General features: G+C 41.1%; 1 protein-coding gene across 1 annotated transcript in view; it reads right to left on the bottom strand.

Annotated features, from left to right (window-relative positions):
• LOC116829838 (macrophage mannose receptor 1-like) overlaps nucleotides 1–17,529 on the bottom strand; it is a 55,530-nt gene that overhangs the window by 14,548 nt on the left and 23,453 nt on the right. Inside the window, exons 12-21 of the mRNA XM_032788890.2 lie at nucleotides 12,378–12,580; nucleotides 11,915–12,042; nucleotides 9,065–9,152; nucleotides 8,379–8,523; nucleotides 6,671–6,709; nucleotides 6,403–6,566; nucleotides 5,395–5,462; nucleotides 4,305–4,405; nucleotides 3,309–3,454; nucleotides 3,043–3,157 (exon numbers count right to left, since the gene is read on the bottom strand). Of these exons, the coding sequence (XP_032644781.1) occupies nucleotides 3,043–3,157; nucleotides 3,309–3,454; nucleotides 4,305–4,405; nucleotides 5,395–5,462; nucleotides 6,403–6,566; nucleotides 6,671–6,709; nucleotides 8,379–8,523; nucleotides 9,065–9,152; nucleotides 11,915–12,042; nucleotides 12,378–12,580 (1,197 nt within the window). The remainder of the gene's footprint in view (nucleotides 1–3,042; nucleotides 3,158–3,308; nucleotides 3,455–4,304; nucleotides 4,406–5,394; nucleotides 5,463–6,402; nucleotides 6,567–6,670; nucleotides 6,710–8,378; nucleotides 8,524–9,064; nucleotides 9,153–11,914; nucleotides 12,043–12,377; nucleotides 12,581–17,529) is intronic.

Raw genomic sequence — 17,529 nt, forward strand, 5'->3', positions numbered from 1 at the left:
AAACACCTGACCAGAGGACCAATCAGGAAACCGGATTTTTCAAAGCTCAGGGGAGGGAATTTTTTTGGTTCTTTGTCTTTGTCTGGCTCTCAGCTATGAGAGGGGATCTTTTTCTATCTGTAAGCTTCTCATCTTCAGTTTCCCAGTTGTAAGTACAAAGGTAGCAAAACAATAGGCTTTTATATGTTTTGTTTTGTATTTACATGTGTGTGTGCTGGAATGTTTAAATTGTATCTCTTTTTGAATAAGGCTGTTTATTCATATTTTTCTTTTAAGCAATTGACTCTGTATAATTGTCACCTTGATACAGAAGATATTTTTATGTCTTTTTCTTTCTTTTTTATATAAAGCTTTCTTTTTAAAACCTGTTTGAGGTTTTTCTCTGGTTAAGGCTAAGGAACGAAGGGAGGGGGGAAATCTCTTTGTGTTAGCTTGACTAGGTTTGAATGCATAGCCTCAGGGGAAGAAGGAGGGGGGAAGGTAAATTGCCCTCTCTGTTTTGCATTCAAGGAGTTTAAGTACAGTATCGCCCAGGATAACCCAGGGAGGGAGAGCTGGGGATGAGATAAAGAGGAGACAAGGGGAGGAGGTTGTTTTCCCTTTGGTGTGAGACTCAGGGTTTCTGAGTCTTGGGGTCCCCCAGAGAAGATTTTGGGAGACCAGGAGTTTATCAGGTACTCAGAATCCTGATTGGTGGCAGCGATATCAGATCCAAGCTGGTAATAAGCTTGGGGGAGTTTCATGCTAGCTTCTCAGTTTATGAACGCTAAGGTTCAAATCTGAGTAGGAAGCTACGACAGCCTGGATCTGTGGAGAAACATGGGTACGGGTAAAGCAGGGCACCATATCTAAGGCCACTGAAAATCTACCAGATCCTGCCTGCTCATATTGTGTTCGCTCATGCGCTTAAATTTAACATCCATATATTTGAATTCAATGTCTCCATGGTGAGTTAGTACACAGCAAGCCAGATTGTGTTTCTTCAGTGCGGCAGCTTGCTGCTATGGTGCACTAAAAGTTCCCTTGCATGGCAAGGCACCCTGAGACGCCCCATAGTGAATAGCACTGTAACACACGACATTTAAGGATGAACATGAATGGCACTAGGAGCAGATGAATGGTGCATGTAGTTGGTCTTGTATTGAAACAGTTGTGATTAATGTTGTTGCCCCTTGGCCTGAGCAGTTAGCCAAAATTGAAGATTTTTTTCCATTAGGAGGAGAAATTGAGGACACAAGTTAGAGGTTTCTTTGGTGTAATCCTGTCTATTGATGAAGAAGGTACATGAAGTCTTGTTTCCCTGAGCATAGTAGAAACCAACAGCAACAGGTAGTTTCCATGCTCAGTACTTCCAAGCTTATCTTGCCAGTGAGTCCTGTGTCCAAGGATCTCTGGCTTTCTGCTCCTTCCCAGGGTTGCACTCATGACACTTCTCTCGCTCTTTGCTAGTTTTCTACATCCTCCTTCCCTCTCCCCGCCACACAGACACACATATATAGGTGCCAGGTTTGTGAATTTTTTGGTGGGATCCTGGGGTCTGAGGGTGAAGTCCTGAGTGGAAGTATAAGAGGCAAAGTCCTCTATACTTTGAAGCCTGAGGGTGGAGCCCCCCCAGGTAGGAGAAAAATTTGAAAATATTCTTGGGACCCAGCTCCCTACCCCAGAAAGAGAAATGGCAGCTGATTAACCTGGGTGTGCCCCAGAGGGATCCCCTGGGCTTAGTTCCCTGCTCCAGAATGTGATATGGCAGGTTGGTAACCTAGGTAGACACTGGGGGAACCCCTGGACTGGGCTCCTCACTCTGGAAAGAAAGATGGTGGCTCAGTAATCTGGGTGAACCCCAGGGGATCCCCCAGACCTGGCTTTTTGCTCCAGAAGGAAAGATGGTGGCTAGGCAACCTGATTACTGAGCCATCTTCTCCCCTTCTGGAGCAGGCCCAGAAGCGGAAGATGTGGAGGAAGCAGCAAGAGGAAATACCATCCCCACCTCCTCCACCTCTTCTGCTTCTAGGCTAGCTCCAGAAGGAAAGCTGGTGTGTCAGTAACCTGGCCTGTCCAGGTTATTAAGCTGCCATCTTTCTTTCTCACAGACCCATATAACCAGGTGCCCATGCACACGGCTCAGAGTCAATCCTCTAGCCACCGTGTTTGCAGCCACTCCCAGGATTTGCCATGTTGCTCAGCGCCTTTGCCAGCACACTCTGATTGTTTCCAGCTATCACTATATTAAGGGGGCTTATTTGTTCCTTTCATTGAGCCTGAAAGAAGGATGCTTAGCATACCCATCCACTTTAAACAGGTCTGTGTTTGTCTATAGACCAGACATCCACTTGATGGTACCCATTAACACCTTCCAGAATAACGATATGTAGAGTTAATATCTTTTACTGGATCACAAGAAGAGTTCTGTGAAGCTCATCTCTTTCAGCAAGAGAAGTTGGAGGACTAAAAGATATTATCTCACCCACCCTGTCTCTCTTAGGCCATGGCTACACTAGAGGCTACACTGAGCTATAAGCTCTCTAGTGAAGCTCTCCCACTGACATAGCGCTGTTCATACCGGTGCTTAGGTTGGTGTAACTTATGTCGCTCGGGGAGGGTGGCTTATTCACACCTCTAAGTGACATAAGCTATACCAACGTAAATGGTAGTGTAGACATAGCTTAAGTTTAGTTTCAGTTAGTTTACCCGCCTTTTATTTATTTATTTATTTTACCAGTACACCAATAGACTACACATATGCCATTTGGTGTGGCCTGGGAATATGGAGTTAGTACAGGGAACCAACTTTTAGCACTACAACTACCACCATCACCCAATATACCTGGTGTTTGCCACTTCCATTGACCTGGCTGGTATAATAAAGGACTTGTATGTATTATCAAAATATATATATTTCTTAGAAGGAAGGTTCATTAATTCTTTCACCTGAACAATAACAGGAAGAGATAGTATAATACACACTCCCCTATATTGGCATGCTTTTCTTTGCAGGAATTGATTGGTGTCTCATCTAATCCCTAAAGGGTCCATGTACTGTACCTTGCACTTGTTCATTAGGTATGCTAGCCAGGTTTCCTCCAAAATTTATACATGTTCTATGTGCAGGAATCCACATAACTCTATCTTCATCTCTGGAGCCAAACATTTTGTAACACTGGGGAAAAGTCAGATATTTACTTTATAAGCAAAAGAAAATAGAAGTCAATTGAGTTGCATTAACTATAATACATAGTGTTCAAATTCAGATCTGAGTTTCCCTTGTTCTTATGATAAATGTAATGTACTGTAGAAGTTTGCTACCATACCTTATTTCTAAACAAAAGCCAACTTTCAGGACACCCTCCTGGTGGAGAAGGTGCTGTCACAGCAAATGTTGAGTTTACGGTACTACTGCTATGCCTTTCACAGATAAAGGCATTTGGATTACCACAGTTGATATCATTCCACAAACCTGAAAACAATTTAAATACAGAAAATAAGCCATTGGATGAGTTTGACATTTCTGGTGAAAATTTATCACCTCCTCATGTTTTTATTTCCCCTGGGAATGCCACAGACTGTGTGTTAAGTCAACTTCACTAGGTCCCAGAACTGGGAAAGTTTATTAACTACATCCCACCTGCAATGCTTGCACAAAGGCTTTGAACCTGCTAATCCTTGGGTGGTGCGCAGTTTAGGTATCTGGAATCCAGCGTAAGTGGGAACAGAGATTATGTGGGGGAGATGTACAGTTAAGCAATTAATGTACTGTCATCCTGTACTCTCAGCCAAAGTTTCAAGCTTTAGGGCACCCATTTCCTTATTCTCATAGAGCTCAAACTAAAAAAGAGACAGTGTGTGGCTTTCTTTGAGGAAATACAGGATTAAACACAAACCTCAACATACATATTAGGCACTTAACTATGTTCCCCATTCTTTGGCCAGCCTTACTCTGGTTACCAACTCGCAGTGAAATCCTGGCCCCAGTGAAGTCAATGGCAAAACTTCCATCAACTTCAGTGGGGCCTGGATTTTGCCCTATTTGTCTGGAGAGCAGTAAACTTTTTAAAGTGGGCTGGATTCCCCTGCACGCCTGGTTCCACTCATAACTTTTTAGCTTACACTTTTGCCCAACACTGCATTTGCCTGGGTGGGATATAACCCCCAAGAGTGAGAATCTTTTACTATGGGTACATTGTTTTTTTCCAAAGTTATCTTTTCTACATATAAAAAGAGGGAAAGACAGTTAACAAATATATGAGGGAAAGGTATAGCCACACAAATACGTATACACCACACAAACATCAAAATGTGTAGCTCACCGAAGTTTTTATACATGACCACACAATTTTCTTCAGCATTTGCATAGTTTGGCTCATTCTTTGCCCAAGCTACGTAGTGCACTGGGCTTCCATCCATCCAGCTGAAAAACCAAATAGCCCAGTAATTACTGGTTACTTTCTTTTTACAAAAGAAATGATGCAAATCCATTTGTTTTATTACAGAAATCATTTGATAGAAATATCACAAGAGTATAAGTATATTCACTACTTTGCATATGTGATGTTAGGCTCAACTTCCGTTAGGATTAAAGGTAACTAAAGCCCTGCACATAAGGTAAATAATACAGTATGCATTTTATTTTGCATGGTGATTATCTCTGTATTCATAGCACTTACATTCCCAATAAAAAACCCCTTCATTAAGATGCAGGTCATTTAAAACATAATTAAACTCACTGAGTTTACCTTTCAACACATAATATACCTGAAACCATTTTTATAACTCCTTTTTAAGGGTCACATGATGGGATGAAACCTCATCGTAGTTGCAAAGGAGTTAATAGCCAATTAGTTACCTCTGTTGCATCTATGCTGTAATTAATAAGTGACTTTTCAGCCAGGGGGCCTGAGTAAGCCATATCCGGTGATAAGTTAATGGACGTGGGGTCATCATCAAAGAGAGAGAGTGCAGTTTGAAGGGAGGAAACACATGGAGCAGAGTGACTCCCATGAAGGGACCTGAGACAGATACTGCAGGAGAACCGATACCTCAGGAAGGTAGCTGTCCAATACTGGAGCTGGGGAAGGAGACTCTCGAGTAGGTGAGAAAGGAGATTGAAAACAGAGTCCCCGGAAAGGGCTGATTGTTGAGAGACTTTGGGACATCAGTTTGAGCTTTTGTTACCCCAAAAGGGATTTGACTTAGCTGCTTCTCAGCCGGAAAGTTGAATTACACACAGAGGCCTACAGGGCCGCTGGAGATGAAAACCACTGCAACAGCTCACCAAGATACAAGGGGGGACACTGGTGATGATTGTGCACCCTACCATGTCCCTTTATGAATCAATGCACTACATACAATATGTTAACTACTCAATGGAATAAAACTAGATATTGCTTGTTTACTTACGTAAACTGTTGATCGACACTCAGAATTAAACCAATGAAATATGACTCCTTTTGGCCATTTCTTAAAATCTAAACACAAGGATGTGATTTTAATTAAATTTTTCCATATATATAAAAAAAGCTTTTTGATATGAAAAGCAGATTATTTTCAAATTATTTGGATTGGAATAATCTTGTCGACTGTCTGTACAGGTGACAATGACTTGTGACTCAGTGGAAATATGGATCACATCTGCAAGAATACAAACATTTGCCTCATTAGCATGAATGCTTTTCAGCTAGTTCTGGATGCCATACTGCTATAATCAAAGCAGAAATGTATCCAAGCCAGCCTGGCAAGCATATTCCTGATTTTAAGAGAATTCTTTGTGGAGCACTGTGTGCAGTGCTGCGCAGTGCCTCCCAGGAGGGAGATTATTGCCCTGGTGAGGCTGCATGGAAGGTAAGTATTCCTTCCTTAATTTTAGGAAGAATTTAGTTTAAATTATTTAGGTTGTTTAGGGTGAAAAAACACCTACATGTTTTCTTTTAGATCAATCCATTAATTAACTGTGCCTCAAAATCTCCTTCTCTGCTTGTTCATATTCTCTCACACACCAAAAGCACCAGCCTAATGCAGTGATTTTTTTGCAATAGTGACTTTATGATATTAGCAACTGTGTCAATTACCACACTTGCAATGTTTTGAATGTTTCAAGGGCCTGACTGGGCAACACCTGACTCAAGCAAAACATCCACTGGATTCAGAGGAGTATAATTGACTAAGACCAGGTATAGTTGACTTTTGAGCCTAATAAGTGGCGCAGCAGCAGGATCTGCCAGCTATTATTTTGAACATTTAATTTTCTGTTAAGAAGCTGCTTTATATATGTCCTTTTTCAATTAATATTCAAATTATTGCAGACACTGTAGAGGAGAGATGATGTGAAAATGCACATTTGCTTGTATTTCATAAGCATATGTGGCATATGCTGACTGTGCTGAATTAAGTAATAAAGTGTTTGCTTACGTATTTCCATAGAAACTTTCTTTCACTGTTGCTCTGAATGACAACAAGGTCTCCAAAATTCTTCTTGCAGAACTCCCTAGCTTTTTCCAAGGGGACACTTTCTGTGCTGAAAAAATACTGCTTGCCCCCATATATAATCCATCCATCTTCAGTGACTTCATACTCTGCAAGATAAATAATGAAACTCCCTGTTCTGTACCTAGTGTGCATGAAGGTAGGCTATTCTTGTTATACTGTACTATATTATATGAAATAGACAGGCGCTTACTGGCAGAAGAGCTTGTTTGTTCTGGTTTAAGTGGTGTTCCTGTAAAGGAAAGAAAAAAATAAATTTTCTATATTTTTGACATATGCTCATGATATTAAAGGATTTTTTTCATTCAGCAAAATATTATTTTGAGCCCTCAAGTTTTTAAGTTTAAAGAAAGCATGACTCCCTCCAATGTACTGGATTTTAGCAATCCATCATATGACATACTATATAAGACTTTTACATTTGTGTAATAAAATGTGTTTCATGGGGGTGGTGGTGAAACTAACTTATGCCTTTGGGAAGAGTAAGAGGGAAAACACAATGAAGTAAGTGGTATGCTCCAAATCATTGGTGTGTTCAGATTGAGTCCCCAGCTCCTACCACTTTAGCAATAATAATAATGAAACTCTGCTGTTTCTTCCACTGCTGCTATCCCTTTAACTATAGGGCTTCAATATGCTCCAGAACTGAGGTACAACTGTTGGTGCCCTAGCACCTCTCAGCCCTACAGCAGATTTCGAGTCTTGCAGCTGGATAAAGGATGCGTAGCATGTCTACTGAACATTACCACCAGTTGATTTGTTAGACAAAGACCTACTTTGATTGTCCTTCCAAAGATGTAAAGAGGGGAAGGACAGGACAGGGAGGGGAGGGATGTTGTGCAGAGGCCTGTACTCAAAGTTCTCCAAAGTAACAAAAGCCCAACTCAGTCCGTTATATAAAGTTGGTTATGAAAGTCATCAAAAGTTAAAGCCAGGAAGCCTGAATTAATCCAAAAACAGGTCTACTGCTACAACCCAAGGACTGTGTTGTGATTGCTACTGGTAAACAGAGGAGAATGGAACTGGAAATGAATGGACCAAAACTGGTGTGTTGGAAATTTGGCTTCGCTGGTGCACAAAATGATGAAGTGGTGGGCTATTCTGCCCATCACTCCCTTTTGGGGTCCTTAAAAGAAACTTCAGAGGGAGGGCCAAAATGATTAGAAGAGTGGACTTAAAGGACTGAACTTTACCAGTGTGGCTGCCACCCCTACCATCTCTTGAGACCCCAGGATCCACTGTGCCACCATTGGAGCTTCACTGTCCTGATCCTGAGAGATGTGCTGAATAGACAGGGCCGGAGAGAGGGACCCAGGTGACTTTGTCACTTCCACCCATTCTGGCTAAACGTGGAATGCGAGACCCCTATCTCATATGTCCTTTTCCTTCCTTATTTCTTCTCTTTTGTCTGTCTCTCTTTTTTGCCTCTTGTTTAATAAGAGATGAGTTTAAGCAACCAAGACAATCTCTTTTGCAGTACTCTTGTAAGCCTGTGACTAATGAGTCAGTGAAAGCAACACCCTAAACAACCTGATGCTGATAGAAGTTTACCAGGTCACAGAGTGGCTGATAACAGCTGGTGCTGTGTCTGTGCATCTACCACAGTAAGGTTGCAGGTAAGACTCAGCACCAGGGTTAGAAGCTGCATTTTCTCTGTTTGCTGTTCTTTTCTGTCTCCTTTTGGGTGTGTTTTGGTCAATGAATGACTTTAATGACATTGTTTTAAGGTCTGAATTAACTCCATCTCATTATATCTGTGAGAACCATTGTGTCAATCTCGCTGCATGTCCGCTTATGGAAAGAATAATTCTCAGGGTCACACCAATTTAATCTAATCAGTCCAGCTAACTGGTCATTGTTTTTTTGTTTAATATTCTAATTTAAAATAGAATGCAACCTACCTTTCTCTATTTGACAAATCCAATCATTAAAATGTTCACAGTGTGTGTTAATCCAGTTCATGGAAAACTCTTCATTGACTGTTCCACAATATTCAATTCCATGCTCATTATTTGGTTCAGCATTATACCAGTTTTTGTACCTCATCTATAGTAGAAACACAATTTGGTTTTTATTTTCTTCCTAAAGAGGGACAAAATTATGCTCTCGCTGGCAAGAGAGGCGAGAATACCTAGGTTTAATTTCAACCCAGGCTCTTGCTTTTTGTGCCAACACCAGATGGCTGTTTAATGGAAGCAACATATTCAGCCTTTGTAAGAAGAGATATCAAGTGGGGCTAAAAATTAATTTGGGAACGGGAACTGCATTATATATCTGCATGCAGTAACTAAATACATTTTGGACAGGCTTTATTATATCTTTGTTACAGTAATATAATTGTCTCCAAGCCAGTAGTCAGGGTCCTTCAATAGTCCCTACTACCACTTGTTTTGATGGTATAATCTCAAAGACTAATGGGCCCCACTGGATTCCAGAACACACTGAGGAGATTGCTGTCCAATCATATCACCAGTGAGCTGATGGCCTACTGGAAGATTATAGTCATCTGCAGTCCTTATCCCTTACTGAACTGGCCCCCAGTCGCTCCAAGAAAGACAGCTATATGGCTAAAAACTAAATCACTCACTGGAGAGCCATCGCTCCAAAAAAAGCCCTCATCAGGATCCAGACAAAATAAACCAATCCAGAAAGGCCGAAATGACAGTTCTTTGTCCCTAAAATGTGAAATAGAAATAGAATAGCACATAAATATAACAGGACATAGGTCATCATTATACACAATCAATGTTAGTACAGCAGTTCAGCAAATTTGAAGGCTTTCTATACAAATTTCTTATATCTGTTGGAGTCTTAGAGGAATACTCAGAACTTTAAACCTAATAATTTAAATTAAATGTGTCAAGATCTGCACATAAATATTCTGGTACATGATAGTGAAGTGACACACACAGGAAACATCTCAAGTACTAAATTACCATCAATTAACTCTTATGGAGATTTTCAAAAGCAGAAAGTGCAGTTAGGCGACTAGCCCCCATAAATTTTCATAATAATCAAAGCAACACAAAATATTCCCTTGCGTGACAATGCCGAGAAAAAAAGTTGTTAGTTTGTTCTTCTTTTTTAATGTTTCATTGTTGCCTTCCTTTAGGAAAAAATAGTCCACATAGATTATGAACTACTATTTTGTTTGAAAATGGCGTAGCAAATATTCTTTGATTGGATTACAGGTCTAGTGGATAGAGGGGAAGCAGTTGATGAGATATATCTTGATTTTAGTCAGGCTTTTGACATAGCCTCACAGGACATTCTTATAAGCAAAGTAGGGAAATACGATCTAGCTGAAATAGCTATAAGGTGGGCAGGGCCGGTGCTTCCATTTAGGCGACCTAGGCAGTCTCCTAGGGCACCAGGATTTGTGGGGGCAGCATTTTGCCATCCTTGGCGGCAATTCGGTGGTGGGGGGTCCTTCCGCGCTCCGGGTCTTCGGTGGCAATTCTGCGGCGGGTCCTTCACTCGCTCCGGGACCCGCCGCTGAAGTGCCCCAAAGACTGGGAGCGCGGAAGGACCCCCCCCGCCGCAGAATTGCCGCCAATGACTGGGGGCGCGGAAGGACTCCCGCCTAGGGCGCCAAAAAACCCTGGCGCCGCTCCTGAAGGTGGGTACACAACTTGTTGAAAGACCATAGGTCACAGAGTAGTTATTAATGGTTTACTGTCAGCCTGAGATGATATATGTAGAGGGGTCCACTACTATTCATTATTTTCATTAATGACTTGGATAATGGAGTGAAGAATCTGCTTATTGTCGGAGAAAAACGCAGTTCTCGCTTTTTCATTTGGGTGCAGCAAAATCAAATACTTTATTATTTCTCCAGCAATTGCAATAGAGGGAGGGAGTGCCCTAGGATACTGGGTCGCCCCAGTCCCGGACAAGTCTCTCAACAGGTAAACAATTACAGCAAGCATTTATACCTTTGTTACAGACAATAATAAGCAATAATACAGACAATAATGAGCAACAGCTGCATTTTGTTTATATATAGGCTATCCTGCTATTTTATTTTCCTCACTTCTGGGCGCCAGTCTACATATTTGATTATCAGTGCAAGGTCGTGATAACTTCTCACACAGTTCTTTCCTACTCGCCTCACACTATCCTCGCTTCTACAAATCTCACATCATTAGGCTTACAGCTGGCCTAACTCTTGCTAACAGACTGACATGCATTAAGATCCCCTACAAATCCTTATCAATTCTTTCCCTTCTTCCACATTATAAAATTTGCATATGACAGCAAGTAGGGAAGGGTTGCAAGAACTTTGGAGGGCAGGGTTAGAGTTCAAAATGACATTGACAAATTGGAGAACTGGTCTAAAACCAACAAGATGAAATTCAATAAAGACAAGTGCAAAGTAATACACTTAAGAAAGAAAAATCAAATGTACAAATATAAAATGATGAATAACTGGCTACGCAGTAGTACTGCAGTAGATCTGGGGGCTATAGAGGATCACACATTGAGTATGTGCCAACAGTGTGATACAGTTGCTAAAAAGACTAATATCATTATTGGGTACATTAACACGAATATCGTCTGTATGACATGGGAGGTAATTGTCCCTTTGTAGTCTGCACTAGTGAGGCATCAGTTGTAGTACAGTGTCCAGTTTTGGATGCCACACTTGGAAAAGTGGACAAATTGGAGACAGTCCAGAGGAGAACAACAAAAAATGTTAAAAGGTTTAGAAAACCTGAGTATGAGGAAAGGTTTAAAAATGGGTACGCTTAGCCTTGAGAAAAAGAGACTGAGGGAGAACCTAGTAACAGTCTTCAAATATATTAAGGGCTGTTATAAAGAGGATGGGAATCAATTGTTCTCCATGTCCACTAAAGTTAGGAAAAGAAGTAATTGGCTTAATCTGCAGCAATGGACATTTAGCTTAGATATTAGGAAAAACATTCCAAGTATAAGGATTGTTAAATACTGGAATAAGTCACCAAGGCAGTGGTGGAATCCCCGTCACTGAAGGTTTTTAAGAACAGGTTAAACAAACACCTGTTAGGAACAGTCCAGGCCAGTGGTTCTCAACCAGGGGTACACATGCCCCTGGGGATACACAGAGGTATTCCAGGAGGTACATCGAATCATCTAGATATTTGCCTAGTTTTACAACAGGCTACATAAAAAGCGCTAGGGAACTCAGTACACACTAAAATTTCCTACAAACTTGTTTACACTGCTCTATATATTATATACTGAAATATAAGTCAAATATTTATATTCCAATTGATTTGTTTTATAATTATACGGTAAAAATAGAAAAGTAAGCAATTTTACAGAAGTAGTGAGCGGTTGCACTTTTGTATTTTTATGTCTGATTTTTAACCAAGTAGTTTTCAAGTGAGATGAAACTTGGGGTTATGCAAGACAAATATTGTTATACTGAAAGACAAATTATGATGCCTATACTTACACTATTGAACGCTGTATCACTTGTTGTTCTTCTTCACTATTGATGGCAGCCAGATCTCCTCCTATCTCTCTACAAAAATCTTGAGCTTCAAGCCATGTTTTCTTTTGGTTTCCTTCTCTCACAAAAGGCTAATGATATATTTTACAATTAAACACTGTATATTATGTTATATGCATTAAAAAAAGACATCTTAGCTACTTTCCTGTATGGGGATTTAAGACAATCTGAGAAATCAAATAGCTAATCATATAGAAGTAAACATATTTAAACTGGATTACAGAATGCCCTGTTCAGACAGTCGGCTGTTTCACTGATAATTGACAGTTAAAACAAGACCTAAACATAGTCTATACATTAGCTTGTTATGTTTGCACCATTGTCTGGTAGTCTCTGAAGTTTAGACATTCTTTGTATCTATCTGCATGTATCCAATTCATTATTAGTTTGGAAATGTAATACTTACTTTGAAGCATGAACTGATATTACTGTTTGAATCCCAACCCATGGGGCATTTGGAGTAAGATTTTTCTTCTGGAACAGGAGGATGAAGGGTCATTGCTTCAGCTGGTTGTTTGCAGAGAAATTTTGCCTTTTCTTCACAGTCCTGAACATGCCATAGTCCAGCTGCACTTCCAGTTCTCATTGCTACACACCCTGGCTTTCTTCCTTCATGAGTTGTAAATAAAATTAAAATGCACACTTTTTATTCTTTTTGTTCCCCCTGTAATTTGCATATCTCATTTTATATGTTTTATGAGAGTGAAACCTGTATTGGAATTGGGTAATGGTTATCTGGCTGCTCGAATAAAGAGTTTTGCAAACTGAATTATGTAAACTGAAAAGACAAGATTGGAGTTGTCCAGCATCTTAACTCCTGCTCTAAAAATTTTAAATCTCAAATGCATGGGCAATCATTGGTATTTAAAGGATACCCTGCCTAGGTCTTTAATGCAAGTAGCTGGTAGTCTGTTATCTTGAAATGATCAAAATCCTACAAATAGCTTCTGAAATGCTCACACACCCACATACTCACCTGACTTTCACATTCTTTATTTGGCAGTATGTGGTCTCAGAGCCTGAAAGCCATTTGGAACAATATTCTATGGACCACTTCCATAAAGCAACCAGTTTTTGTCAAACTTTTCTGTGGTTCTGTTTATCATATGTATTGTATTATTTAAAAGAAATCTTAATGCAAGCTGTCTAACCCAGTAATAAAGAGATAAGAGAAACAAAATGGATGAATAGATAGGACCATGGAAAGCATATACAGAAATCACCTGAGAGCAGCTAAACATATGCCTGCAAACTAGTCAACATTTTACAGCCAGTTTTCTGTAGTACTTTTTCTATCCAATCCATCCTCCTTTCATTCTCTACACAAGGTAGCTTTTACCCTTGTAAGGACTGTGAAAGAAGAGCTACAAATACCTTTGACTGCAATATATATTTAAGGAATTATGGGGAAGAGGCGAGCAACCCTCAGTGGCAAAAGAACAGGTTAAGGACTATTAAGAAAAGCTGGACATGCACAAGTCCATGGCTCCGGATCTAATGCATCCAAAGGTACTAAGGGAGTTGTCTTATGTGATTGCAGAGCCATTGGCCATTATCTTTGAAAACTTGTGGCGTTTGTGGGAGATCTTGGACAATTGGAAAAAGGCAAATATAGTATCTATCTTTTAAAAAGGGAAGGAGGATAATCCAGGGAACTACAGACCAGTCAGCCTCACCTCAGTCCCTGGAAAAACCATGGAGCAGGTCTTCAAGGAATCCATTTTGAAGCACTTGGAGGAGAGGAAGGTGATCAGGAACAGTCAACATGGATTCAACAAGGGCAAGTCATGCCTGACCAACCTGATTGCCTTCTATGATGAGATAACTAGTTCTGTGAATATGGGGAAAGCAGTGGACGTGATATATCTTGGACTTTAACAAAGCTTTTGATACTGTCTCCCACAATATTCTTGCCAGCAGGTTAAAAAAGTATGGCTTGGGTGAATAAGGTGGATAGAAAGGTGGATAGATCACCGGGCTGAATGGGTAGTGATCAATGGTTCAATCTCCAGTAGACAGCCAGTATCAAGCAGAGCGCCCCAGGGGTTGGTCCTGGGGCTGATTTTGTTCAACATCTTCATTAATGAGCCGGATGATGGGATGGATTGCACCCTCAGCAAGTTTGCAGATGACACTAAGCTGGGGCAGAGGTAGATACACTGAAGGGTAAGGATAGGGTCCAGAGTGACCTAAACAAATTGGAGGATTGGGTCAAAAGAAATCTGATGAGGTTCAACAAGGACAAGTGCAAAGTCCTGTACTTAGGACAGAAAAATCCAATGCACTGCTACAGGCTGGGGACTGACTGGCTAAGTGGTAGTTCTGCAGAAAAAGACCTGGGGATTACAGTGGACAAGAAGCTTGGTATGAGTCAGCAGTGTGCCCTTGTTGCCAAGAAGGCCAATGGCATATTGGGCTGCATTAGTAGGAGCATTGCCAGCAGATTGAGGCACGTGATTGTTCCCCTCTATTCGGCACAACAAATGATTAGGGAGCTGGGGCACATAGCTTACAAGAAGAGGCTGAGGGAACTGGGCTTATTTAGTCTTCAGAAGAGAAAAGTGAGGGGGGATTTGATAGCAGCCTTCAACTACCTGAAGGGGGGTTCTAAAGAGGATGGATCTTGGCTGTTCTCAGTGGTGCCTGATGACAGAACAAAGAGCAATGGTCTCAGGTTGCAGTGGGGGAGGTCTAGGTTAGATATTAGGAAAAACTATTTCACTGGCAGGGTGGTGAAGCACTGGAATGGGTTACCTAGGGAGGTGGTGGAATCTCCTTTCTTAGAGGTTTTTTAAGGCCCGGCTTGATAAAGCCCTGGCTGGGAAGATTTAGTTGGTGTGGAGCAGGGGCTTGGACTAGATGGCCTCCTGAGGTCCCTTCCAACCCTAATCTTCTATGAGTCTATGAATTCAGTCTTGGTTAGTATCTCAAAAGCACACTAAGGAGAAACGCTTTGGTCCTGGCTAGTTGGAAAAACAGAAAATAGTTTGGAATCACAACCCAGAGCCTGGGAAACTCCTTTTAATTCCAAGAGAAGCTAAGGAGAGTGTAGCCCTTAAGGGAGAAATCTATTAGATGTTCATGGTAGGTCAATGAGACATGGGCTACACAGACCTGGAGCCGGATTCTTTGCAGTGGTGCAAAAACATGTGAAATGTGAACGGAAAATGCTACCAGATCAGAATGACAGTATTTATACCCACTTGACCCTGGTGTAAATGGCTATACATTGTGCAGACCAAAGAAGGATCAGGCCCTAGTACTTAGTGGTCTGTGATACTTGTCCATCAACAACAATAGCAAATTTCGGGATTCTGATCCTACGTTTTGGCTTTTTATCTTGGTGGGTTAAAATCCAACTAAACTGATATAAACAGCAGATCACTCATGACATCTTTCATAGTGGTACCAAGCTGGCAATAGAGTCATTTGTGAAAGATTTGGAACTGCTCTGTAATACTGTGTGAATAATATATATTGGCCTCGTTTTTGGGATGTTAACTATATGAATATATTCAGTTAACTTAGTAGAGGGCTGACTTGGAAATCAGGCAGGAAAGAAAAGAATGACTCAAGCTAGCCACTTCTCAGGAAACATTCAAGAGTTGTTAAGAGACAATACCACAACTATTAGCTTGGATGGTTTGACCTCCTCTTCAGCCAACCTGCAAAATGGTTTGGACCAGGAAGGGTGAAGGTCTGGCAACACAGAACAACAAAGAACTATAGCCAAGTTGAAAGAGATGCACAGTCTCAAGGCAATAGTTAATTGAAGGGAACCAGACTAAGACATAATAAATTGTTGGGTGAGCTGAAAGAAGTCAGGCCTGCATAGGTTAACATCAGGGTCTAAGACAAGACATTTATAATAGATGTACATGAAGACTGTTTGTTGTTTTAAAATCCTTTTTTCTTTAAAGAGGCTTTGTTCCTACAATGTTCAAATCAACACTTTTTTAAAAAGAAGGCTGTCTGAGCTAGAGTAGAGTAAATAATTAATGGAAAAAATCACTTCCATTTAAACTTACATGATCTTTTTTTCATTTTTTTCTCCTCGAAATCAAAAAGATGGAAAAAAATGATTTTGAGTTGAAAGAAACATTTCTTTCAGTTTGAAATGATTTTTTTTTCTGTTTTACCTTTTGTTTTGGGTGTTTTTTCATCCACACTTTAAAAAGAAAAAAAATACCACCTAGTTTTCAAAATGAAACTCTGCTTCTGAATGAAAAGTCAAAATACTTTGTTTTGAAATGGCCAAATAGTTTGGATAACCCCCAAAATGCATTTTTGGCAAATTTACTATTTCCCTCCAATATTTGCCCAGCTCTAATCTGATCTCTGTATACCACTGGTCACGAACTCCTCAATGGAAGAACTGCAGGTGCCCAAACTCAACCAGATCTGCAGGGTAATAGTAGTTGATACACAGGGTCCTGTAGCCCAGGATAAGCCAAAAAGAGTGGGAGAACTGTGAAATTCTACCCTGGAATAGGTAAAGGCATGTGACCTAATACCTGAGCAGGGGCACTCAGAGAAACCATAAAGGGCACAGAGATGCAGCTACCACTGTAACCATGGCAACATTCACTGAAGATGTATTTGAGAGTTGCTAACCAGTCTATACATCACTCCTGCTGAAGAATGAAATTTCACTGGAATTTCAAAATTCACTTTTTAAAATGGATTTAAGCCATGGGCTCCTCTCCATGGTATAGCAATACACTCTGGTCTTAATTCTAATGTGCACCAACACGCTGCACACTAACAGGCCCACGTAGACCCTGTTGGCATGCACTCAATGTTCCCTAATAGACATTAATGAAGTAAGATTGAAACAGTACTACATTGACCTCCACTAGGGAACTTTTAGTGCATGCCAGCAGAGTTTACAAAAGCCACCTGCTGTGCCTCATGTTGCTGCGTGTAACAGGGTATACTGGCCCTTTAAGAGCAGAGGGGATCCAAAAGACACTGTTCCAGGGACTTGGAATGAACAAAGGCTGAGGAAATAGCCTGGCAATGGAAGAGGGGAAGCAGTCCCAGGGAATAAGGAGTTGGATACAGGGAAAACCCCAGGACACTGTTCCGTTAAGGGCCCAGTATTGGGAGCCATGGAATGTAGGGTGGGGCAGGGCTCCCCTCTCTTTCAGCCAATTTGGAGGAGCTCTCTAGAGCAGGACAGTAAATTGATTGCCTTCTTCCTTGGAAAGGATGGGGGAAGGGATGCTGGCAAGAGAAGAAGCCAGAGCCAGAAAGCTGAACTCCAGGGAGAGACAACTATGAGAAGCAACCCTGCGAAGAGAGGGCTGTGGCAGAAAAAGAGCTCTGTGTGGATGGTGGAAGAGAACAGAGATAAGTATGACCCTTTGGATTGCAGTGATGGGACTTTATGGGCATTAAACCAACCCCAAGTGGAGGGTGGTAGGACTTATAAGAAAGGCTGTGGGGAGTCTAAGTGGGAAGAACAAGGGAAGGCCACTGTAACGGGCACTCTGACCAAGAGGGACTGCTCAGGAAATGGCAGCCCTGTTGCCATGTGCATTAGAATTCACACACCT

This window comes from Chelonoidis abingdonii, chromosome 2 (genome assembly GCF_003597395.2).
Source record: "Chelonoidis abingdonii isolate Lonesome George chromosome 2, CheloAbing_2.0, whole genome shotgun sequence".
Taxonomy (NCBI): Eukaryota; Metazoa; Chordata; order Testudines; family Testudinidae; genus Chelonoidis; species Chelonoidis abingdonii.